Source organism: Phyllobates terribilis, unplaced genomic scaffold (genome assembly GCF_046119375.1).
Source record: "Phyllobates terribilis strain yellow unplaced genomic scaffold, ASM4611937v1 Scaffold_2__4_contigs__length_985480577, whole genome shotgun sequence".
NCBI classification, from domain to species: domain Eukaryota; kingdom Metazoa; phylum Chordata; class Amphibia; order Anura; family Dendrobatidae; genus Phyllobates; species Phyllobates terribilis.
In genome coordinates, this window is record NW_027362762.1 from 621,261,285 (window position 1) to 621,286,700 (window position 25,416).

At 45.4% G+C, this 25,416-nt stretch overlaps 1 protein-coding gene across 1 annotated transcript in view; it reads left to right on the plus strand.

Moving 5' to 3' along the window:
- The first annotated feature begins 2,381 nt into the window (after positions 1–2,381).
- Positions 2,382–25,416, plus strand: part of LOC141252895 (acidic mammalian chitinase-like) — a 29,683-nt gene continuing 6,648 nt past the window's right edge. Inside the window, exons 1-9 of the mRNA XM_073670656.1 lie at positions 2,382–2,455; positions 2,675–2,704; positions 3,982–4,183; positions 4,347–4,403; positions 4,482–4,647; positions 7,898–8,022; positions 8,212–8,335; positions 11,575–11,760; positions 21,925–22,041. Of these exons, the coding sequence (XP_073526757.1) occupies positions 2,431–2,455; positions 2,675–2,704; positions 3,982–4,183; positions 4,347–4,403; positions 4,482–4,647; positions 7,898–8,022; positions 8,212–8,335; positions 11,575–11,760; positions 21,925–22,041 (1,032 nt within the window). The 5' untranslated portion in view covers positions 2,382–2,430. The remainder of the gene's footprint in view (positions 2,456–2,674; positions 2,705–3,981; positions 4,184–4,346; positions 4,404–4,481; positions 4,648–7,897; positions 8,023–8,211; positions 8,336–11,574; positions 11,761–21,924; positions 22,042–25,416) is intronic.

Here is a 25,416-nt window from a genome sequence, read left to right on the forward strand (position 1 = left end):
CCCACAAAGTCGGGTGCTTTGCTGACATGTGCCTGATCATGCTGGTGGTGGTCAGGCTGGTAGTTTTGTCACCCCTGCTGATGCTGGCCTGGTAGGTGGTACAAATGGCCTTTTCGGGGTTATCAGCAGAGTCTTTAAAAAAATTCCAGACTCTGGAAGACCTACCGGTTGTACTAGCAATGTCCCTCGTGTTGGTGTTACAGGGAACAGTAGCCTGCCTTCTGTCTGCGCCACCACACTGCTTCTTCCTGCCTGTTGGGCTACTCTGCCTCCCTCCCCCTGTGTGCTGCTGGCCTCGCTCTGCGTGTCCTCCTGCCACGTTGGGTCAGTTACTAGATCATCCACCTCCTCCTCTTCTTCCACTTCCGCACCACGGTCTTCCTCCTCACTTCGTGGCAATTGTGTCTCGACATCGTCCACCTCTTGTGACAAATTGCCAGCGTCGCCTTCCTGTGGCCGTGGCTGTTCAAATATTTGGCCACCGCTACGTGGGATCTCCTCTTCCACCACTTCAAGCGGAGCAGGCGAGGGGCCCAAATATGGAAATGGACCAGAGAACAGCTCTTCAGAGTGTCCAACTGTGGGATCAGTTGCTGTCTGATGACACTCGGCATGGTGGGAGGAAGGAGCATCAGGGTGAGGAGGAGTATGCAGTCGAGACTCACGGCTAATAACACTTGACCGTGTGGAAGACAGACCGGAGGTGGTGGTGCCCAGGTGACTGGAAGTATTATCTGCTATCCAATTAATAACCTGTTCACACTGATCAGTTCGCAATAGTGGTGCTGTGGTGTGCTTCCCTAGTAATTCGTTCAAGAACTGGGAGTGAGAAGATGTGGCTGCTGGTTGTGGCACATTTTTACCTTGGCCACGGCCCCGTCCTCTGCACACACCATCACCAGAACGTCCAGTTCCACGTACCTTGCCACGCTCCTTGCCCATTGTAAATGAAGTAAAATAGCTTACATTTGAACCGTGGAAGAGGAAAACCACAGATCTAGTTCTCTGGTCTACACCAGACTCTTTTAAACAGATATATTTGTGTCTGAACAGTCAGCGAGACACTCAAAATGTTTTTTTTTTATTGAAAAAGGGCTAAAAAAAGGATAATACAGAGATTTGAACCGTGGAAGAGGAAAACCACAGTTCTAGTTATCTGGCCTACACCATAATCTTTTAAACAGATATATTTGTGTCTGAACAGTCAACGAGACACTCAAAATGTTTTTTTTTATGCAAAAAGGTGGATTACACCCAGATTTGAAACGTGGAAGAGGAAAACCACAGTTCTAGTTATCTGGCCTACACCAGAATCTTTTAAACAGATATATTTGTGTCTGAACAGTCAACGAGACACTCAAAATGTGTTTTTTTTTATTGAAAAAAGGCAAAAAAGTGGATAATACAGAGATTTGAACTGTGGAAGAGGAAAACCACAGTTCTAGTTATCTGGCCTACACCAGACTCTTTTAAACAGATATATTTGTGTCTGAACACACAATTTTTTTTTTGGGGGGGGGGGGATACCAAAAGGTTAATAAGATGGGTATTTGTACAGTCTGACTGAGGAAAAAAAAGAGGATTTAGATGGAAAAAAAAGGATTTTTCCTGGCCCCTGAGACCTGGGGATAAGTCTAGCAATTTGAAAAGCAGCACACAGGACTGTAATGCAGTGTTTGTTGGTATAACCACTGCGTCTCCTATACAGCCTGCCTACCTGCCTGCCTGATATCTGGGATGGATATTAGTCCTGAGAAGGACTGTTTGTTTGATTTGGCAGGCTTTACACTATCTATTTCACAGTATAAATCTCTCCCTAGGTCAGTAGCACTGACCCTACACTGTCTGATCCGGAGCGACTGTGTCCAAGATGGCGGCGCCCGGTTTTAAATACTCGATGCGATGCTGTGTGGCCAGCCAATCACTGTAATACCCACAACCAACATGACTGCGGCATTACAGTGACTGGCTGGCAATCCCTGCATGTTCATTGGCTCTGTAAAGAGCGCCAAACATGCAGGGCGGAGACCTGAGCTCCCGCCCGAGTAACCCGGAAATGCTCGGTGCTCGCCCGAACATCCCGAGTAGTGAGATGCTTGGGCGAGTACCGAGCAGTGTTGAGCATGCTCGCTCAACACTAATCATTATATAATTTTAGATTTGAATGCCCTTGATTGTAGCCTTGAACGGTGTTTTTGTAATGGCTGCCCTTGCATATTCAATATCACCCTACCTTTATCAGCTTTTGTAGTTCCAACATGTTTTCTAGCGTTCCCTATCCAACATCCAGGTGCTTTTATTTTTATGCTAAGCTGATGTTTTTATTTTTTATCACTGATCCACCTGTACAGTTCCCATACTGATAGTGGGCATTCCTACTCTATAAAGTGCTATTGCCAACTTCTTGTCATTGCTAAGACAAACGGAGACATGAGGAAGATGCTGCTTTGGGCGGGTAAGAACTATTAATAATGTTACGAAATGTCCATTGATGTGTACACATCAGGTTTGTTAGATTGATACATACCGCACTTAACCTTCAGTATCTCTGCAATTATTATTAAGATCTTTCATCCTTTTGCATGAACTCAGTTTTGAGAATTTGTCATTGATTTCATGATGTAATTTCTTGGCATTCATATCAAATGAAGTTTATGTGCTTTTTATGACACAGGTCTATTCCTGCTGCTGCATGTTCAGCTAGGTAAGATATTAACTTATTTGCTATGGAATTATTAAACTGTAAAAAAAGGCCAAAATAAAAATAATGTAAATAATAAACCTAATATAGTGGAAGAACAAGTAAATAGTATAAACAAGAAATAGAAGGAGATAGGATTGTAAACTGCATTTTAGATATGTAATGGCTGATGCAGGTATTTGTACTTCATCCATTCATGACATATGATGAACTGGTACATCATTGGTCAGGTCTTTATCTTTATCTTTGATGCAAGCTCAATAGTTGGTCCTGCATCATTCCCAGCAGCTAGTGGCTGTGTCATACAGCCATCATCTGCTCTTAACATCAGCGAGTACAGTGGAACTCTGTCCACCGCTAACTCCTTAAATGTTACTTGCAGAGTGGTAAGTGGGCTGGCACGCTGTTCCATTTGCCCTTTTGCTCCCCCGTTACACGATCTCAGGGTGTTGATGGGTTGCCATGTCAGCTAGAGGCCTGTGGAAACATGTGTCTGCCATGAAAGTACTAATGTGATGAGCAGCCTGTGGCTGGCATACATAGGAGATCGTGATTTTAAACTATATATTGCGTTACTGTCATATTGGAGTATGTAAACGAGATTGAGTGATTGCAGGTTCAAATCCTCTAAGGGGGCTAAAAAATAAAGTAAGGAAAATTTTTTTTAAAAATTTAAATTTTAATCACTCTACTTTTTCCCCATTAAAAAATAAATAAACATATTTGGTGTCACCACATACATAAAAGCCTGATTTGTCAAAATGTAAAATTAAATAACCCAACCCTGTAAATGCTGTAAATTGAAAAAACAAATCACATTGTTTATTGCATTTTTTGCAATATTCCTGTGACCGAATAATACCCCTGAAATTCTTACAGTGATTAAAATGACATAAATACCGCAAAATGGTATTAATTAAAATGTCTGTTTTCCACAAAAGAAGCCCTCACACAGTTCTATCAAATGAAAACTAGAAAACATTATGCGTCTCAGAACATGGTGACACATTCAAGTTTTTTTATTTATTTATTTATTTTTTTACTCATTTTTGAATTTTTTTTTCACCATTTAAATAAAAAAAACTATAGTAGTTTGGTATTGCTAGAGAATTATATTGGCAGGTAATTTTTACCACAATGTAATGTACGCTATAGACACAAAACCCAAAAAACGATTGAATTTTTTTCCGATTATTCAGTTCATTATATGGTAAAATGAATGGTGAAATTCCAAACTACATTGCATTCAATATAAAATTCATGTTTCTATACATTTTCAGGTTCTACCTACAAACTGGTTTGTTACTTTACAAACTGGTCACAGTATCGGCCTGACCAGGGAAAGTACATGCCAGGGGATGTCGACCCGCAGCTCTGCACTCATCTCGTATATGCCTTTGCCACCATGAATGAGCATAAGATTGCACCTTATGAGTGGAATGATGATGTCCTGTACAAGCAGTTTAGTGACCTAAAAAGGATGTTAGTATTTACTCACAAGCTTTGATAGTCTGTTTTTGTGAATTTTTCACTGCTATTTTTATTCTAGTCCTCCAATATAGGCTATAAAAGGTCCATGCAGCTCATATATCCTGTACAACCCAAACACATTATGTTATGATTTGCTTTTGTTCTCTTCTTTCAGCAATTCAAAACTTGTGACATTACTGGCAATTGGTGGCTGGAACTTTGGGACACAGAAGTAAGCATATGCTCATACACGTATATATGTGCTAAAGTCATAGACCTTCTTTATAACTCTTTCATTTCTGGCATTTAGGTTCACTGATATGGTTGCTACTCCAGGGAACAGGTCAATTTTCATTAAATCAGTGACTGCATATCTCCGCCAACATGGCTTTGATGGAATTGACCTTGATTTTGAGTACCCTGGATCTCGAGGCAGCCCTCCAGAGGATAAGAAGAGATTTACTATACTGATAAAGGTGGGGGATCTCTCAAATCTGCTGATATAAATCTGTTGGCGCTTGGTATGAAGCCTCCATGCATTGCTTTACGTGCTCCATTAGACACCATACGTACAGTGGGGAAAATAAGTATTTGATACACTGCCGATTTTGCAAGTTTTCCCACCTACAAAGAATGGAAACGTCTAACTTTTATCGTAGATTCACTTCAACTGTGAGAGACAGAATCTTAATAAAAATCCAGAAAATCTCATTGTATGATTTTTGCATAATTAATTTGCATTTTATTGCATGAAATAAGTATTTGAGACAATAGAAAAACAGAACTTAATATTTGGTACAGAAACCTTTGTTTGCAATTACAGAGGTCAGATGTTTCCTGTAGTTCTTCAACCAAGTTTGCACACACTGGAGCAGGGATTTTGGCCTATTCCTCCATACAGATCTTCTCCACATCTTTCAGGTTTCGGGACTGTCGTTAGGCAACACTGAGTTTCAGCTCCCTCCAAGATATTCTATTGGGTTCAGGTCTGGAGACTGGCTTGACCACTCCAGGACCTTGAAATGCTTATTTCAGAGCCACTCCTTAGTTGCTCTGTGTGTTTCGAGTCATTTTCATGCTGAAAGACCCAGCCACGACCCATCTTCAGTGCTCTTACTGAGGGAAGGTGGTTGTTTGCCAAAATCTTGCGATACATAAACCCATACATCCTTCCTTCAATATGGTGCAGTCGCCCTTTCCCCTTTGCAGAAAAGCACTCCCAAAGTATGATATCCCCCCATTTCATGCTTCACAGTTGGGTTCTTGGGGTTGTACTCATCCTTTTTCTTCCTCCAAATCCGGCAAGTGGAGTTGATAGCAAAAAGTTCTATTTTGGTCTCATCTGAGCACATGATTTTCTCTCATGTCTCCTTTGGATCATCCAGATGGTCATTTGTGAATGTCAAACGGGCCTGGACATGTATTGGAGTGAGCAGGGGGACTTTGCGTGCCCTGCAGAATTTTAAGCCATAACAGCGTAGTTACTAATGGTAATGTTTGAGACTGTGGTCCCAGCTCTCTTCAGGTCATTGACCAGGTCCTCCCTTGTAGTTCCGGGCTGATTCCTGACCTTTCTCAGAATTATCCTTACCCCATGAGGCGAGATGTTGCATGGAACCCCAGACCAAGGAAGACTGACAGTCACCTTGTGTTTCTTCCATTTTCTAATAATTGTGCCAACAGTTGTTGCCTCCTCACCAAGTTGCTTGCCTATTGTCCTGTAACCCATCCCAGTCATGTGTAGGTCTACAGTTTTGTCTCTGGTGTCCATAGACAGCTCTTTGGTCTTGGCCATGTTGGAGAGATTTGAATGTGATTGATTGTGTGTGTGGACAGGTGTCTTTTAAACAGGTAACAAGTTCAAACAGGTGCAATTAATACAGGTAATGAGTGGAGGGTAGGAGGGTTTCTTAAAGAAAAACTAACCGGTTTGTGAGAGACAGAATTCTTACTGGTTGATAGGTGATCAAATACTTATTTCATGCAAAAAATGCAATTTAATTATTTAAAAATCATAAAATGTGATTTTCTGTTTTTTATTTTTAGATTCTGTCTCTCACAGGTGAAGTGTACCTACAATAAAAATTACAGACCTCTCCATTCTTTGTAGGTGGGAAAACTTCGGTAGTGCATCAAATACTTATTTTCCCCACTGTATATATGGCATTTCATGGAGTATGCTGCATATAAAATGACAGACAGCATGATGGATTTGATTTTAAATCCAAACAAATCCAATTAAATGCCACTGAGTTAAAATAGGATCCATCAGTTTCCACCTGGGTTACATAAGGCTATGTGCACACAACATCTTTTTCAGGAGTATTCTGCTTGCAATCCACCTGAAAAAGTGACTCAGAAGCACCACAAAAAATGAACATTGTGCATAACAATGTCAAAATAAAGTAACATGCTCTTTCTTCACGTGGCTTTGTTTCGAAGGCGCCCACCCTATATACTTGAAAGTATAAAGCAAAGACTTGAAAGTATGAGCCAACACAAAAGTGACTGAAGAGACTCCTTTGAACTGCCCCAAAAATCCTATGAACAAAGTCCACTTGGTAAAGACCATAAAAATTAGCACTAAATAAAAAGTCCCATATCTCTGGAACCGTAGGGTGGATTAAAAAAAATTGTATCCACCATACTATTCCAGGTCGATGAGCTTTTTATTAGTGTTAATTTTTATGGTCTTTATAAGGGAGCAGTGCTCACATTAGAATAATACAGAGCAGCCTAAAGATGAGCCCCAAAATAATACTGTGAGCAAAGTCCCCTTGGTAAAGACCCATAGTCATGTGAACACTGGCCGGTGGTTTTCCCAACCCAAGAGTGACAGCTTCATGTACAGTATTTCTATGCATCTGTTAGTGAGGAGATCTGTCTGCCAGTCTATGCACTGCATTTTGATCCCGATCCGATACATATGGCAGTCTGACTGTGTCCTAAGTATAAGTAACATCAGTGGTGTACCGCCAATAGCAGCAGATCACGATACATCCAACTGTATTGGCATCCTGGGTGCTGATACAGTCGAAAACAATGACAGGAGAGGGAGACGTCAGCTAACGCTCCCTTTTCCATCATCCCCCTTCTGCGTCTGAGCTCTGTGATGTCTCAGCGCAGAGGGAACGGGTGGAGGCCATTATACTATTTGGAGGGTTAGTGGGAGCCATTATACAGTGTAGATTGTTGTATTAGGGCCATCATACTGAATGGAGAGATGTGGGGGCCATTATACTGTATGGAGGTCCATAATACTGTATGGAAGGCTGTGTGGAGATTACAGTTGTGGAATCATGCATTACCGGGGAAGGGGGGTAACAGTAGGGTCATCATACAGAGTGTGTGGAGGGTACTGTAGAAGGATTAACTATGGGGGTGTCATACTGTGTTTTGGGGAACACTTTAGTTGGCAACATAATTTATGGGGTCAATGAAAGGGCAATCTGGGAGGAAGATGACTTTGTAAGGGCTGTAAAGTTGTGAGATATGCTCTTCTGTGATCCCGCCAAATATTAACGGTTTTTTTGGGGGGGAGGGGCAACTAGAACTTCTGCTATGGGGCCCCATGATTTCTATGAACTTCCCTGGGTAACATTATCAGTATGCTTAGTAATTAAATACAAGCTTTATATTCATTACTGATCAGATAGCTAAACATCGGCCTTTTAGTAGTTATCTCCTCTTACTTAAACCATGTTGTTTTTCCCTTTCCTCTATTAGGAATTGCTTGATGCATTTAATGAAGAAGCGAGATCCTCAGGTCTTCCACGGCTCCTAATCACAGCAGCAGTGTCTGCAGGAAAAGGCACCATAGATGCTGGATATGAGATAGCAGAGATCGGACAGTGAGTATGGAGAAATAAACTGAGAAGCTACCGTGAAGTTCTTGAGGCTCTAATCTTCCGCAATATGACCAGTCTGTCATATTCGGTGGTTTTCATTATGTAATAGAAGATCACAAGATGAGTGTGACAGTTCCATGATGTACAACATTGAGAAAGAAATTAGGAATGACTTTGCTTGTTTCTCCGTAGATTGCTGGATTTCATCAGCGTGATGACTTATGATTTCCATGGTGGGTGGGACACTCAGTCTGGACACAACAGCCCCCTGTGTAAGGGTTCCACAGACTACGGAGATTTAGTATACTTTAACACTGTAAGAAAATTAGTTTGTTTAATTATTATTTCTCTAAAAGTTTAATTTACATATGTGTCTGTATAATAAATCAACCAAGCCCCCTCCCCCACTTCATCCTCTAACTATAGATAAGGATGGTGTTCTCTAATCCTCAGCCTCCCGGGAAATGTGTAAAATGCTTGACTTATGCACATTTTGCAGAACAGACGGCCCTGTGTCCATGTTGTACATTACTTATATAATGTATATATTTTGCAAATGTTGGCTACATTATTTTTACATTTATTTTTGCAGGACCTTTATACTTTTTTATGACATTTCAAGGCAAAAAATGTTTTCCTGAGGCCAATATGTTAATTAGAAGCTGTTTGCCATAATAACTTGTAGGATTTCTGCTGTACTTTACAGAAATCTATATACCTGTGGAGTGAAACTTTTCTCATATTGATGTCATGTGAACAGACCAACCAATTATAGTCTGTCGCAGAAGTATGTAGTCAATAGTGATGTCACCGCAGGAGTTGTGACTGATTTTGCCAGTAAAATCATATAGATTTCACAGGCTAAGGCCTCTTTCTCATGACCTGATATTTGGTGTTATCAGTGTCCCTGTGTGGCAATCATGTGCCGCCTGTGTGCCACATGTGTATCACATGTACCGGCACTTGGGAAACAGTGGTATCGTTTGCGCTGTTCCCCGGCACCGGGTGCTGGAGGCAGCTCTCATCATTGTCCCCTGCTCACACTAAGATCAGAGTCAGCAGGGGACAATGTTGAGAAATGCATGCAACCCCCACTGTCTACAAGAAATGTAAAATTAAGAATAAAATTAAAAAAACAACATCCCTCACCTGTCTGAAGTTGAAAAAATCTGTAGAGTCCCAAGCTGTAATCCATCTGTGCGACATTTGCTCATCACCATGAGCGGTGGCTTGAGGCAACTGCTCATGTTGAAGAGCAAAGGAGAATGACTCGATGCAGAGAGTGGGCCCCTGAACTACGCTGAGCTCACTGAGGTCATTCTCCTTTGCTCTTCAACATGAGCGGTTGCGTCAAGCCACCGCTCATTGTGATGAGAAAATGTCGCACAGATGGATTACAGAGTGCGACGCTATGGATTCTTTCAACTTCTGACAGGTGAGGGATATTGTTTTTTTTAAATTTTATTCTTAATTTTATACTTGTTGTAGACAGTAGGGGCTGCATACAATTCTCAACATTTTCCCTTGCTCGCTCTGAACTCAGCATGAGCAGGGGACAATGATGAGAGCTGCCTCCAGTACCCGGCACCGGGAAACAATGCAAACTGTACCGCTGTTTCCTAGGTGCCAATACGTGACACATTGATAACACACGGATGTCATCCGTGTATCATCAGTGTGCAAGTGTGGGACGCTTTGCCACCTGTGCGGTGTGCAAAAAATGGACATGTCAACGTGTTTTTCCCATGGACACAAACTAACATGTGCGCACACCCATTCATTTGAATGGGTCTACATGTGTAAGTGTCTCCAGTACATGTGAAAACTGTCACCACACATACTGGAGACACTGATGTGTGAAGAAGGCCTAACACAGTACCTCACTATATTTTGACGGGCATCAATATACTGCAAAACAATTTAAAGGATATGGATTTAATTTACAGAATATTTTATACTTAAATCCATATATTTTTTGGATAAAATTTATTTTTGCAGTTGGATTTTTTTTTAAATTGTACGCCTCAGTGTTTCACTGTCTATTGTTGGCTGCAGAATGAGTTAACTGAGAATCCTTCAGAGAGCATGTTCTGACAGAAGAGCCTATAATGCTAATATTTCTCTTTCTGAGGACCTCTTGTATCTAAAACACTAAGAGGCCAATGATGTAATAATGCGTCAAATTTTTTAAGAGGCGTGCATTTTTATTAAATTTGGCACATCTTTCAGTTGCTGTGAAACAAAGTAGTGTTCAGTAGCTGACTGGAGGACACGCCTGTCATAATTTAATCACTTTGTGAATTATGTGAGTAAATTATGATGAATTTGTCGGCCACTCCGTCTCCCTGTTAAGCTCTGCCCATTTTCCAAAAAGCTGGCAGAGCTTGCATAAAGGCTACAAAAGCACTTCGATGCATCTGTTGTATTGCATGTACACCACTTTTTTGTCGGATTGTGTGTCAGAATTCTGACGCATTGTACTATTGTAAATCTCCCTTTTAAGCTTGTTTTCAAGGTCCTATGTAATTCTGTACATCATAGATGTCAAACTCAGGCCCACGGGCCAAATATAGCCCACAGTGTAATTATATTTGGCCTGCGAGAAAATACCACATGTCTACTAGATCTGGCCAGTTGGTAGACAGCTCATGCACTGCTAATACTACGTATCCCGCAATTCTGGTCCTGCACACTCCCTGGTTAACACAAGACTGTTTACAACACGCCCCTAGTAATACGCTCCCCAGCTATGACACACAACCTGACCAGCATTCACCTGAGCTGGAAGTTCCCCCCTCTTCTCCCTACATCAGCTCTCACTTCCCTTGTGTACTCTCATACATCTCGGCGGGCTTAGTGCCTACTACCCTCTATCTCCTCCATAAGCTGAGCACAAGTATGCTATTGAGGCGGCGCGCTCATGCCATGATTTATTGTAATGCTCTATATTGCCATGTAGTCTCCATTTTGCTTTTCTATACATTGTTATATTTTCCCTATCTATAGAGATGCTACCATTTTGTTCACTTCCTACCATCTTGACTCTGCGAAGATTATTGTTAAGCTACGGCCCCACTATAAGTATTTGGCCAAAACCAGGTGAAGAACAATCAGAGAAAAGGTATCATAGAAACAAGTCACCATTTCTGCATTCATCACCCACTCCTGGTTTTTGCTCCCACTCCTGAGAAACAATACTGTCCGAATACTGACTAAATACTGATGATGGGCCATGGCCTTAAAGTGCTGTTCACATTCTTCTGATGTTCTCTACTTGCCTATAATTCCTTGTATTTGAGAGTCATCACACCTTTTACATAGCCCTGTCTAATGCTATCTATAATCCCCACAACCCTAACTTCTCCGACAGTATTGGGGTATTTCCTATCATAGGCAAATTCCTCCAACCCATTTTAACCCCTCACCACAACCCCCCTCCCCACTTTTGGTTGGCCCGCGACATTGTTCAAGTTTTTAATTTTGGCCCACTGTGTATTTGAGTTTGATATCCCTATTAATGTAATCCCAAACATAATATGGTTACTTTGTTCCTAGCATTATGCCATGAATTATTGGAAAAACAATGGAGCTCCTGCAGAGAAACTAATTCTTGGATTCGCAACATATGGCCGAACATTCAGAAACCCAAACCCTAGCCAGTGCGATGTAGGTATCCCTGTGGCTGGAGCCGGATCAGCTGGACCATATACCAGAGAGGCTGGTTTCTGGGCCTACTATGAGGTAGGATTCAATACTATTATTTTACTTTGGACCGATTAGCACAACGGCTCAGCGAGTCACTATTATGGGATGTGTGTGTGAATTTATAAATGAACCTCTTAACGACTGCCTATATGCATTAAAATGACAGCCGCTAAGGGTATATAATAGGGCCGAATAAGGGTATATCGCCCCCCAGAGTCCAAAAATCTCCAAGGCCTCAGCTACCAGGGATAGCTGAGACCCTGGAGAACATGATCATGGCCGGATTTTCTGGTACCCGATCACGTGATCGCCATAATTCAATGAAAAAAAAAAGTGTGGCCGGTAGTGATAATGCGAACATGCTCGGATAAGGTGTTATCCCAGCACGCTCTGATCCTAACCGAGTAGCTTCGGCGTGCTCGAATGCTATGTTCAAGTTGCCGCGGCTGCATGTAGCACAGCTGTTCGACATCCGCAACACATGCAGGGATTGCTTGTTTGTTAGGCAATCCCTGCATGTGTTACAGCTGACTAACAGCCTCAGGACATGCAGCCGTGACAACTCCAACATAGCATTCAAGCAAGCCAACGCTACTAGGTTAGGACGCTTAGATAACACCTTATCAGAGCACATTCGTGCATCACTAGTGCCTGGTATTAATACAATTTCTCTCTATTCTGACATGATATATAAATGTCAGAGGAGAAAGAAATTATGTCCCCAAGCTCCCCCCCCAGTACCTCCGCCATTCCCTGGTCCCTCTTGCTCTGTTACCCAACTCTTCACTTCCTCTTCCTGAAAAAAAATGGAAGGCATGTGCGTCTGCCAAAATATTCCGGCTGGCATCCCTCAACAGTAGGTATTTTTCATATTGGTTCCTTCTGATTATTGTAATAGACCCTATCACTGTGATCAAAGGACATTAATTGATATGTCATTCCCTCTGTGTCATTCCCTTAGATTAATTTTTTTACAGTTTATAATTTTCATTTCTTTCATTCTTTGCCAATAGGTTAAGGCTTAGGGTTTTTTCAAAAGTTAAAAAAAATTATGACGATATGATGCCTAGTGTTGAGCACAGGCGCTCGCTACTCGAATTTGTATTGGGGTGCTCGGGTATGAACTAAGTATCACGGGTGCTCGAGTGAAATGCTGAGGTCTCTGCCCCACATGTTTCATGGCAGTTACACAGTCAAAAAACATGTGGGGATTGCCTGTCATACAACCCCCGAATGTTGTTTTAGGTGTCTAACAGCCGCAAAACAGGCGTGTCGCTCTAGCACCAGAAATATTCTGTGCATACCCAAGCATCCGATGAAAACTCGGGTAGCAAGCACTTGTGCTTAACACTAATGATGACATATTCAATGTGACGACCTAATGTTATCAAATTCTGTGATGTACCTTTGATTTCAAAATTCCTACTATACCCCAGTATAAAATCTTTGAGGGGTCTAGTTTCAAGATTGAAGTCACTTATGGGGGGTTTCCACTGTTTATGCGCATCAGGGGCTTACCAAATGCGACATGGCGTCCACTCTCGATTCCAGCCATTTTTGGGTTCCATAAGGTCAAAAGGTGCTGCTTCCCTTCCGAGCCCTGCCGTGTGCCCAAATAGTAGTTTTCCCTCAAATATAGGGTATCAGCATACTCAGGAGAAATTGCACAAAAAAATTTGGGGTTCATTTTCTCCTGTTATCCTTAAGAAAGTAAAAAATTTGGGGCTAAAGTAAAAAATGTTTTCCTTCCATATTCCACTAATTTCTCGGAAGCACCTGAAGGATTAATAAACGTCTTAAATGTGGTTTTGAAGACTTTGAAGGGTGCAGTTTTTAAAATGGAGTCACTTTTGGGTATTTTCTATCATTTAGGCCCCCAAAGTCACTGCAAATGTGATGTGGTCATTAAATAAATGGTTTTGTAAATTTTGTGGGAGAAATGAGAAATTGATGATAAACTTTGAATCCTTCTAACTTCTTAACAAAAAAAATTATGTTTAAAAAATTATGCAAATGTAAAGTTGACATGTGGGAAATATCATTTATTAATAATTTTGTGTGATATAACTATCTGATTTAAGGGTATAAAAATTTAAACTTTGTAAATTGCGAAATTTTACAATTTTTTTGTCAAATTTTCAATATTGTCAGAAATATGTGACGCGCCCCCTGGGCCGTGTGTGGGGAGATACCCAGAGCCGGGTCTCTGTGTAATGCTAGGGGTTGTAGTCTCCGTGGCGGCGACCCGGTCCCGTGGCTCAGGGTGGTCAAACCAGTGGGGGATCTGTTTATTTGGTTTTGCAATGTTTAAATGTCCGACTACGCCACCCGTGGATTGCGGTCACTGAGAACCGCCGCTGCGGGGCAGACCGCTGAGGCTGATGTTTGTGCACAGCAGAGGGTAGTATAACTCCCCACGGGAGGAGTATATAGCCTCAGTGCAGCGTCTATAGATGGTGAGGGTTGTGGTGCATAGGCGCAGCAGAAATGACTCATAATCCGTGCAGTGCAGTTCAGGGTCTTTACTGTTGGTGATGAAGGAGACCCTACTGGGAGTACTGGCTAACATTAGAGGCCTGGTCAGTCTGTGAGCGAACAAGAGTCCCCCTGGCCAGGTGGAGGTATAGGCCTTCCCATCTGACTGCACTCTTCCTGGCTACCTTGCTGTAGTCGTGTAGTAACCCACGTCCCTGAGTGTACCGTGTGGTGCTCACCCGTATGGCTGGTGACTTGGGGCCTTTGGTTCCTTCCGCTCCTCGATGGCGGTGCCGGTCCTTTGCGTGTGACTGAGCATCCGGGCTTTCTATGGCCAGAGGACCTGAAATCCCCTGCCAGGTGGATACTGCTGCTGGATGGAGATATCCCCACAGCCTCGGACTCCGGTGTCCGGTTCTCTGTGTCTTCTGCCAGGACGAGCTCTGCTAGCTTCCAGTCCCTGGTCTTCAGCTCATGGCTCTTACAGAGCTCCTTGCTGCTGCTCTGTCCCTTCCTCTGGAACTCGACTTCTCTAACCCTGCCCCAGATCCAGTTTATAAAGGGCAGGTTCCTCCCCTCCCTGGACTGGGGCAGGAGGTGTGGCATGCAATATTGCTCCTGACCAGGAAAACCCATGCTCGCTCTCAGACATGGTATTTCTACCACTGTGGCAACCAGACTCCTGGGGTGCCACATATGTGAAAATCATATCGACCAAAATTTTACCACTATCATGAAGTACAATATGTAATGAAAGGGGAAAATTATTTTTCTCTGCTCTGTATATATACAGAGAGTGAGAAAGGTTTAAATTCCATATCTGTGCGGGCAGCATGGTGGCTCAGTGGTTAGCACTGCAGCCTTGCAGTGCTGGGGTCCTGGGTTCAAATCCCACCAAGGACATCATCTGCAAGGAGTTTGTATGTTTTCCCCGTGTTTGCATGGGTTTCCTCCCACATTCCAAAGACATACTGATAGGGAATCTAGATTGCAAGCCAGAATAGGACAGTGGCAATAATGTCTGTAAAGCGCTGTGGAATTAACAACACCATATAAGTGAGTAACATAAAAATAAAAAATAAATATGTCTACACCTTGACCGGGTCTCATCTTATGTGCAGGCCTCTAGTGGACTCATGGACTTAAGGCTCTTCCGATATTGGACATATTTACTTATATATGGACTTTGAAGTACAGTGGCCTAAATTAATATTTGGGGTTCAGGCATTTCATTATGTTGATGTGTTGGGGTATAGATTCTGTAATTTCTACCAGCAGTCGTTCCTTCTCTGATTGCCCTCTGCTGTATGTATTTTATCCTGTATAGTGCTAAGAAGAGTTACGTTTAAAAAAAGGTATCCAAATATTTCTAACTGTGTTTCATTAATATATAAATTATTCATGTTCGGACGATATTTAATATTATCAATAAATTTAACAAGTTTTTAGAAAATTAATATGGTCGTAATCATATTCATAAATCATGCAGTTCATTTACAATGATTTTTAATACCTTTATGAGCTCATATTAGTTAAAGAAGTTGTTCACAACTTTATATTACCCCCCTCAATGTATTCCCCCTTTGGCCCCTGAGGGATTTTGTAATTACCTTGTGTTGGAGATACTGTCTGTGAGCGACGCTACTGTCACGCTGTCTCTGTATACTGGAGGTAGGGGGCCTAAGCTGACCCTAAGCTGGGGCCCTGACTAATCCCTCAACCTGGAGGTACTGTTAAAGGTACAGAGGTCCAGGCCGCCAGCGTAACCCCTACCTCCTGAGGATCCCTGCACCTAAGTAATCTAGTCCTGAGAAGGACCCCAATCACAACAAAAGGGGACAAGAAATAATATGCCCACACACAGTACTTAGACGAACGAGACAGTACAAGGGAAAAACCAAAACCACCTTGCATACAAAAACTACACAACTACAACAGAGGGAACACCAACGGGAAAGGAGATAAATGATAAAGCGAGGAAGGGAAAAAACTCTCCGAATACACTTATCTCTGAAACTCCAAATACCACGATCCGCTCTGTTAGTCTGCATGAAATGCTTTCACCGACACTTCCCTAACAGACCAGCAGGCATTTGAAGGAGTCTCACTACAGCAGCATTGATTGCAGCTGGGCGAGGCTGGACCTCGTCTAGCACAGAGAGAGAGAGAATTAACTCCCTCACTGCCGAAAAACACAAAGCACCAAAAAGTCAGCTGCGAGAAGTCAGGCTGTGTAATCGTGACGATCTTCGTGGCGACACACCCGTGACAGTACCCCCCCTTCTACGAGGGGCCTCCGGACCCTCAGGGCCAGGTTTATCCGGGTGAGTCGTGTGGAAGGCCCGAACTAATCGGTCTGAGTTAATATCCGACGCAGGAACCCACATCCTCTCCTCAGGACCATACCCTTTCCAATGAACCAGGTACTGAAGGGACCGGCGATTAAAGCGTGAATCGATGACCCTCGATACCTGGAACTCCAAGTTACCCTTGACCACCACTGGAGGGGGAGGTAAAGGTGACGGTACCACCGGCGCCACATACCTCTTAAGCAACGATCTGTGGAACACGTTGTGAATTTTAAACGTAGGGGGGAGGTCAAGACGGAATGCCACCGGATTAATAATAGAACTGATTCTGTACGGCCCGATGAACCTGGGACCCAGTTTCCAGGAGGGAACCTTAAGTTTTATATTCCTGGTAGACAACCATACCCGATCGTTCACACTTAGGTCCGGACCAGACACTCTCCTCCTATCAGCCATACGTTTGTATCGGTTCCCCATAGTATTCAGATTCTTCAGCACCCCTCTCCATACTGAAGCGAGTGATGAGGAAAAACGTTCCTCCTCAGGAACCCCCGAAGAGCCCCCCCTACTGAAAGTACAAAACTGGGGGTGAAAACCATATGCCCCAAAAAACGGGGACTTACCAGTGGACTCGCTCCGCCTATTATTAAGAGCAAACTCTGCCAGAGGTAAGAAAGAAGCCCAGTCCTCCTGGTTCTCTGACACAAAACACCGGAGATATGTCTCCAAGCTCTGGTTCATACGTTCCGTCTGACCATTGGTCTGAGGATGAAAAGCTGATGAGAACGACAAATGCATACCCCGCCGTGCACAAAACGCCTTCCAGAACTTGGACACAAACTGAGACCCCCAATCAGACACCACCTCGGAGGGTACCCCGTGAAGCCTCACAATCTCCCCAATGAACACCTGCGCAAGAGTTTTAGCATTAGGGAGAGCCGGAAGAGCGATAAAATGTGCCATCTTGCTGAACCTGTCCACTACAACGAGTATGACCGTTTTACCCGAAGACGGAGGGAGGTCCGTAATAAAGTCCATAGACAGATGAGTCCAAGGACGCTCCGGGATCTTCAAAGGTAAGAGGGCCCCAGACGGACGGGTATGTGAGGTCTTAGAGCGCGCACAAACCCCACAGGACGCGACAAAAGTTACCACCTCCTTATGTAAGTTAGGCCACCAAAACCGACGCGAGAGGAGATCCACAGTTGCTCTACTCCCCGGGTGTCCTGCAAAAACTGAGTTATGGTGTGCCTCGATCACCTTTTGTCGCAACTGATCTGGAACAAACAGTCTCCCCAGAGGTCCAACAGGGGCGTCCCCCTGAGCCTCCAATACCTCCTCCTCCAGCTCAGAGCATACTGCCGAAACCACCACCCCCTCCTGAAGGATAGGAATCGGGTCGTCCGTATTCCCGGCCCCAGGGAAACTACGAGATAAGGCATCCGCCTTTACATTTTTTGACCCAGGACGATATGTAACGACAAAATTAAACCTGGTAAAAACAATGACCACCTAGCTTGTCTGGGATTCTGACGTTTCGCGGACTCCAGATATAGCAGGTTCTTGTGATCGGTGATGACGGTGACCGGATGGACTGCCCCCTCCAAAAAATGGCACCACTCCTCAAAAGCTAACTTAATGGCCAAGAGTTCCCTATTGCCGACATCGTAATTCCTCTCAGCGGACGACAATTTTTTAGAGAAAAAGGCGCACTGATGCCACTTACCAGGGGACGAACCTTGTGACAATACTGCTCCCACCCCTACCTCGGAAGCGTCTACCTCTACAATGAATGGCTGTGACGCATCCGGTTGAATGAGTATGGGTGCCGAGGCAAAACATTTTTTCAAGGAGGAGAATGCTTGACAAGCCTTGTCAGACCACCTAGAAAAATCCGTCCCCTTTTTAGTCATGTCTGTGAGAGGCTTAACCATGGACGAGAAATTACGAATGAACTTCCGGTAATAATTAGCAAACCCCAGGAAACGTTGTAGTGCCTTAAGATTCTCTGGCCGATCCCACTCAAGAACTGCCCGCACTATCCCAGGGTCCATACGAAAACCGGACGCTGAAACCAGGAAGCCTAAAAACTGGAGTTCCTGTACGGCGAACACACACTTTTCCCATTTGGCATACAGTTTATTATCCCGCAAGATCTGTAACACCTGCCTAACGTGCTCCTGATGAGACACCAGATCCGGCGAGTAAATTAAGATATCATCCAGATATATGACAACAAACTGTCCCACCAGGCGGCGAAAAATGTCATTAACAAAGTGTTGGAACACCGCCGGGGCATTAGTCAGACCGAATGGCATGACAAGGTTCTCATAATGCCCCTCCGGAGTGTTAAACGCCGTCTTCCACTCATCCCCCTCCTTCATCCTAATCAGATTGTACGCCCCCCTGAGATCCAACTTAGAGAACCATTTGGCGCCCACGATCTGATTAAAGAGATCGGGAATAAGTGGGAGCGGATACGGATCTCGGACCGTAATCCGATTAAGTTCACGGAAATCCAGGCAAGGGCGTAGGCCTCCATCTTTCTTCTTAACAAAGAAGAACCCTGCAGCCACCGGTGAAGATGAAGGTCTAATATGCCCCTTAGCCAGACTTTCTGAAATATAATCCTTCATGGCCTGCCTCTCAGGACCAGAAAGGTTATACAACCTAGCTTTAGGTAACTTGGCCTCAGGGAGCAGTTTTACAGAACAGTCATACTCGCGATGAGGAGGTAGTTCCTGACACCCTTTCTCCGAGAATACATCCTCAAAGTCCGCCAGAAATGGAGGTAAGACCCAAGGAGTAACCGCACCGATGACCGTGTTCATGCAGTTTTTATTACAGAATTTACTCTATTGGCTTATCTCTCTGGTTTGCCAATTAATAACCGGGTTATGCTTAGTTAACCAAGGAAGGCCCAACACTATAGGAGTGGGAAGACCCTCCAACACGTAGCAAGACAACAGTTCTTTATGTATCGCCCCCACTTGAAGTTTTACGTCATGCACAGCTTGAAAAAAACTTCCCTGACCGAGAGGCCTGGCATCGATCGAGAATATGGGGATGGGTTTAGCCAACTCACTCAATCGCATACCTTGAACCCGGGCAAACTGAGCATCAACCAGATTAGCCCCGGCCCCACTATCCAGAAGAACAGATATCCTCTCAGTTCTCGTACCCACCACCATCTCCGCCGGTACGAGAAACTGAGACGAACCTAGGGACGAAATACCTACTCCCAGATTGCCGTCCACCACACAACCTGGGATCAACAGTTTTCCGACGACTCTTCACTCTGCAAGGGACGGGATGGACACCCCCCAATAAAATGTCCCTCTCTCCCGCAGAAGAAACACCTTCCTGTCTTATGGCGCACCACCGGTCCCCTCCCCCGAAATGATGTCCCTCCTAATTGCATAGGCTCCTCTGGACTGACCAGGGGAACCACCATATGAGGGGACCTTGTAGGAGGTGGAGTCATCACAGGGGGTAGAGTTATCCCGCACCTCTCCCGAAGCCGTCTGTCAACGCGAATAGCAAGGGCCATAGCGGCTTCCAGTGACGCGGGAGAGTCATACTGTGCCAACACATCCTGTAATTTGTCGGATAAACCTTGACAAAGCTGGCTCCTAAGAGCCGGGTCATTCCACTGGGTGTCCGTGGCCCACCTACGGAACTCCGAACAGAATTCCTCTGCCGGACGATCTCCCTGCTGGATCCTACGTAACTTAGACTCAGCAAGGGAGATCCGATCTGGGTCATCATATACGAGTCCCAGAGCAGCGAAAAACCTATCCACTGACTGGCGAGCCGGGGAGCCCGGGGGAAGAGAGAACGCCCAAGATTGTGGGTCCCCTTGTAGGAGCGAGATGACAATTCCCACCCTTTGTTCTTCACTCCCCGATGACCGAGGCCGCAGCCGAAAGTACAACTTGCATGCCTCCCGGAAAACAAAAAACTTGTCCCGCCCCCCAGTGAACCTGTCAGGGAGAGCTACTTTAGGTTCTGGTCCGGCTTGCTCCTGAGGATACAAAACCTTGGACCTAACATCCGCCAGCTCCATGAACAAACTCTGCAACTGCCGAGCTAGACCGGCTACTGGATCCATGGTAGCTGGAGAAAAACTAAGTGGTCGGTGAAAATGTCACGCTGTCTCTGTATACTGGAGGTAGGGGGCCTAAGCTGACCCTAAGATGGGGCCCTGACTAATCCCTCAACCTGGAGGTACTGTTAAAGGTACAGAGGTCCAGGCCGCCAGCGTAACCCCTACCTCCTGAGGATCACTGCACCTAAGTAATCTAGTCCTGAGAAGGACCCCGATCACAACAAAAGGGGACAAGAAATAATATGCCCACACACAGTACTTAGACGAACGAGACAGTACAAGGGAAAAACCAAAACCACCTTGCATACAAAAACTACACAACTACAACAGAGGGAACACCAACGGGAAAGGAGATAAATGATAAAGCGAGGAAGGGAAAAAACTCTCCGAATACACTTATCTCTGAAACTCCAAATACCACGATCCGCTCTGTTAGTCTGCATGAAATGCTTTCACCGACACTTCCCTAACAGACCAGCAGGCATTTGAAGGAGTCTCACTACAGCAGCATTGATTGCAGCTGGGCGAGGCTGGACCTCGTCTAGCACAGAGAGAGAGAGAATTAACTCCCTCACTGCCGAAAAACACAAAGCACCAAAAAGTCAGCTGCGAGAAGTCAGGCTGTGTAATCGTGACGATCTTCGTGGCGACACACCCGTGACAGCTACCCACGGGACGCTCACAGGCATCACGTGACCCACCACTGATGTCATATCAAGTGAGGCGTGGCATCAGTGACGCGGTCACCGCGGTGGATGCTGGGTTGTGGGGGGGGGTAACCCCCCCCCACAACCCAGCATCCACCAGTGGAACGAAGAAGAGAGAGACACCAAGCTGCATTCGGAATCATAACGTGACATCAGCGGATGTCAGAGCAGGCTGCAGCCGGGGGCCTCTGCACCGCAAGGTAATTACAAAACCGCTTAGGGGCCCCTGGAGAATACATAGGCAAGGTAATAAAATGTAGTGAAAAAACCATTTAATGTTACTAAAACGTGTTTATGGTGTTAATACTATCAGTGTAAGGCCATGGCCCCACTATCAGTATTTGGTCAGTATTCTGTCAGTATTTTTTCTCAGGAGTGGGAGCGAAATCCAGGAGTGGGTGATAAATGCAGAATTGGTGACTTGTTTCTATTATACCTTTTCTCTGATTGTTCCTCACCTGGTTTTGCCTCCCACTTCTGAGAAATAATACTGACCAAATACTGATAGTGGGGCTGTAGCCTAACATTACACAAAAACTATAACAAACCTATTTGTAGTACTTGGCTGACTGCAACATTATGCTCAATATGTTCTTCTTAGATCTGCACTTGGCTTAGAGGGACCACAGTGAAGTGGATTGCTGATCAGCGGGTGCCATACGCCTGCAAGGATAATGAGTGGGTTGGATTTGACAACCAACAAAGTTATGAATGCAAGGTAAGTTGGTGGTTAGATAAATTGTTGCAAAATCTTCTATATAACAGCTGTTAAATCTGGAATTGTCTATCTATAGGGCAGACAATGAGGTGTTAAAGAATGTCATATTGGACACATATTGATTTTTTTATATCTTTAGCACAGATCTATATATTTACCTGACCTGTTTTAGCTGCACACGTAGCATTAGGTGGAACATTTTTGTGCCATTCCATCCTTTTATATGTATCTGTAGGTGCTTTAGCATCAGTTACAACAGATGTGACCAAAGCCTTAGTGTGCCATTTGTCCAAGACAGAGATGTTCTAGATTTGGAAAGACCCTGTATCTGATAAGGCCCTGTCTCTCGTAAAGCCCTGTCTCTCGTAAAGCCCTGTCTCTCGTAAAGCCCTGTCTCTCGTAAAGCCCTGTCTCTCGTAAAGCCCTGTCTCTCGTAAAGCCCTGTCTCTCGTAAAGCCCTGTCTCTGGTAAGGGCCTGTCTCTGGTAAGGGCCTGTCTCTGGTAAGGGCCTGTCTCCGGTAAGGGCCTGTCTCCGGTAAGGCCCTGTCTCCGGTAAGGCCCTGTCTCCGGTAAGGCCCTGTCTCCGGTAAGGCCCTGTCTCCGGTAAGGCCCTGTCTCTGGTAAGGCCCTGTCTCTGGTAAGGCCCTGTCTCTGGTAAGGCCCTGTCTCTGGCAAGGCCCTGTCTCTGGCAAGGTCCTGTCTTTGGTATGTTCCTGTCTCTGGTAAGACCCTGCCTCTGATAAGCAGGGCCGGCTCCAGGTTTTTCTGGGCCCCGGGCGAAAGAGTCTCAGTGGGCCCCTTTAACACATACCACGATTCATGATGCAGAGATACGGCGGAGAAATATATATATATATAGTACAATGCAAAGATTTCACTTCATGAGTGATATCTATTGTAAATTCCACAATAGCTCAGAAACCGGTGAATCGCTCCACACTGAATAGTGGCCCCCATATAAGGCTCCATACGGAATACTGGTCTCCATATAACGCCCATACGGAATACTGGCCCCCATATAACGCTTCATACGGAATACTGGCCCCCCATATAAGGCCCCATACGGAATACTTGCCCCCATATAAGGCCCCATACGGAATACTGGCCCCCATATAAGACCCCATACGGAATACTGGCCCCCATATAAGGCCCCATACGGAATACTGGCCCCCATATAAGGCCCCATACGGAATACTGGCCCCCATATAAGGCCCCATACGGAATACTGGCCCCCATATAAGGCCCCATACGGAATACTGGCCCCCATATAAGACCCCATACGGAATACTGGCCCCCATATAAGACCCCATACGGAATACTGGCCCCCATATAAGGCCCCATGCGGAATACTGACCCCCATATAAGGCCCCATGCGGAATACTGACCCCCATATAAGGCTCCATGCGGAATACTGACCCCCATATAAGGCTCCATGCGGAATACTGACCCCCATATAAGGCTCCATGCGGAATACTGACCCCCATATAAGGCTCCATGCGGAATACTGACCCCCATATAAGGCTCCATGCGGAATACTGACCCCCATATAAGGCTCCATGCGGAATACTGGCCCCCATATAAGGCTCCATACGGAATACTGGCCCCCATATAAGGCTCCATACGGAATACTGGCCCCCATATAAGGCCCCATATGGAATACTGGCCCCTATATAAGGCTCCATATGGAATACTGGCCCCCATATAAGGCTCCATAAGGAATACTGGCCCCCATATAAGGCTCCATACGGAATACTGGCCCCCATATAAGGCTCCATACGGAATACTGGCCCCCATATGGAATACTGGCCCCCATATAAGGCTCCATACGGAATACTGGCTTCCATATAAGGCTCCATACGGAATACTGGCCCCCATATAAGGCTCCATACAGAATACTGGCCCCCATATAACGCTCCATACAGGATACCGGTCCCCATATAATGCTGCATGCAGGCTGTTACCCCCCACATAATGCCCCATACAGGCTGTCCCCCCCTTATAATGCTCCATGCAGGCTGTTACCCCCCACATAATGCCCCATACAGGCTGCCCCCCCCTTATAATGCTCCATGCAGGCTGTTCCCCCCCACATAATGCCCCATACAGGCCCCCCCTTTTAATGCTCCATGCAGGCTGTTACCCCCCACATAATGGCCCATACAGGCTGCCCCCCCCCTTATAATGCTCCATGCAGGCTGTTCCCCCCCACATAATGCCCCATACAGGCCCCCCCCACATAATGCCCCATACAGGCTGCCCCCCCTCTTTATAATGCCCCACGCAGGCTGTCACCCCTCCTCTTTATAATGCTCCTTGCAGGCTGTCACCCCTCCTCTTTATAATGCTCCATGCAGGCTGTCACCCCTCCTCTTTATACTGCCCCATGCAGGCTGTCACCCCTCCTCTTTATAATGCCCCATGCAGGATGTCCCCCCCTCTCTTTATAATGCCCCGTGCAGGCTGTTCCCCACCTTATAATGCCCCATGCAGGCTGGTCCCCACCTTATAATGCCCCATGCAGGCTGTCACCCCTCCTCATTATAATGCCCCAAGCAGGAATCCCCCCCTCTTTATAATGCCCCATGCAGGCTGTTCCCCACCTTATAATGCCCCATGCAGGCTGTCACCCCTCCTCTTTATACTGCCCCATGCAGGCTGTCACCCCTCCTCTTTATACTGCCCCATGCAGGCTGTCACCCCTCCTCTTTATAATGCCCCATGCAGGCTGTCACCCCTCCTCTTTATACTGCCCCATGCAGGCTGTCACCCCTCCTCTTTATAATGCCCCATGCAGGATGTCCCCCCCTCTCTTTATAATGCCCCGTGCAGGCTGTTCCCCACCTTATAATGCCCCATGCAGGCTTGTCCCCACCTTTTAATGCCCCATGCAGGCTGTCACCCCTCCTCATTATAATGCCCCAAGCAGGAATCCCCCCCTCTTTATAATGCCCCATGCAGGCTGTTCCCCACCTTCTAATGCCCCATGCAGGCTGTCACCCCTCCTCTTTATAATGCCCCATGCAGGATGCCCCCCCTCTCTTTATAATGCCCCGTGCAGGCTGTTCCCCACCTTATAATGCCCCATGCAGGCTGGTCCCCACCTTATAATGCCCCATGCAGGCTGTCACCCCCTCCTCATTATAATGCCCCAAGCAGGAATCCCCCCCTCTTTATAATGCCCCATGCAGGCTGTCACCCCTCCTCTTTATAATGCCCCATGCAGGATGCCCCCCCTCCCCTCTTTATAATGCCCCATGCAGGCTGTCACCCCTCCTCTTTATACTGCCCCATGCAGGATGCCCCCCCCTCCCCTCTTTATAATGCCCCATGCAGGCTGTCACCCCTCCTCTTTATAATGCCCCATGCAGGATGCCC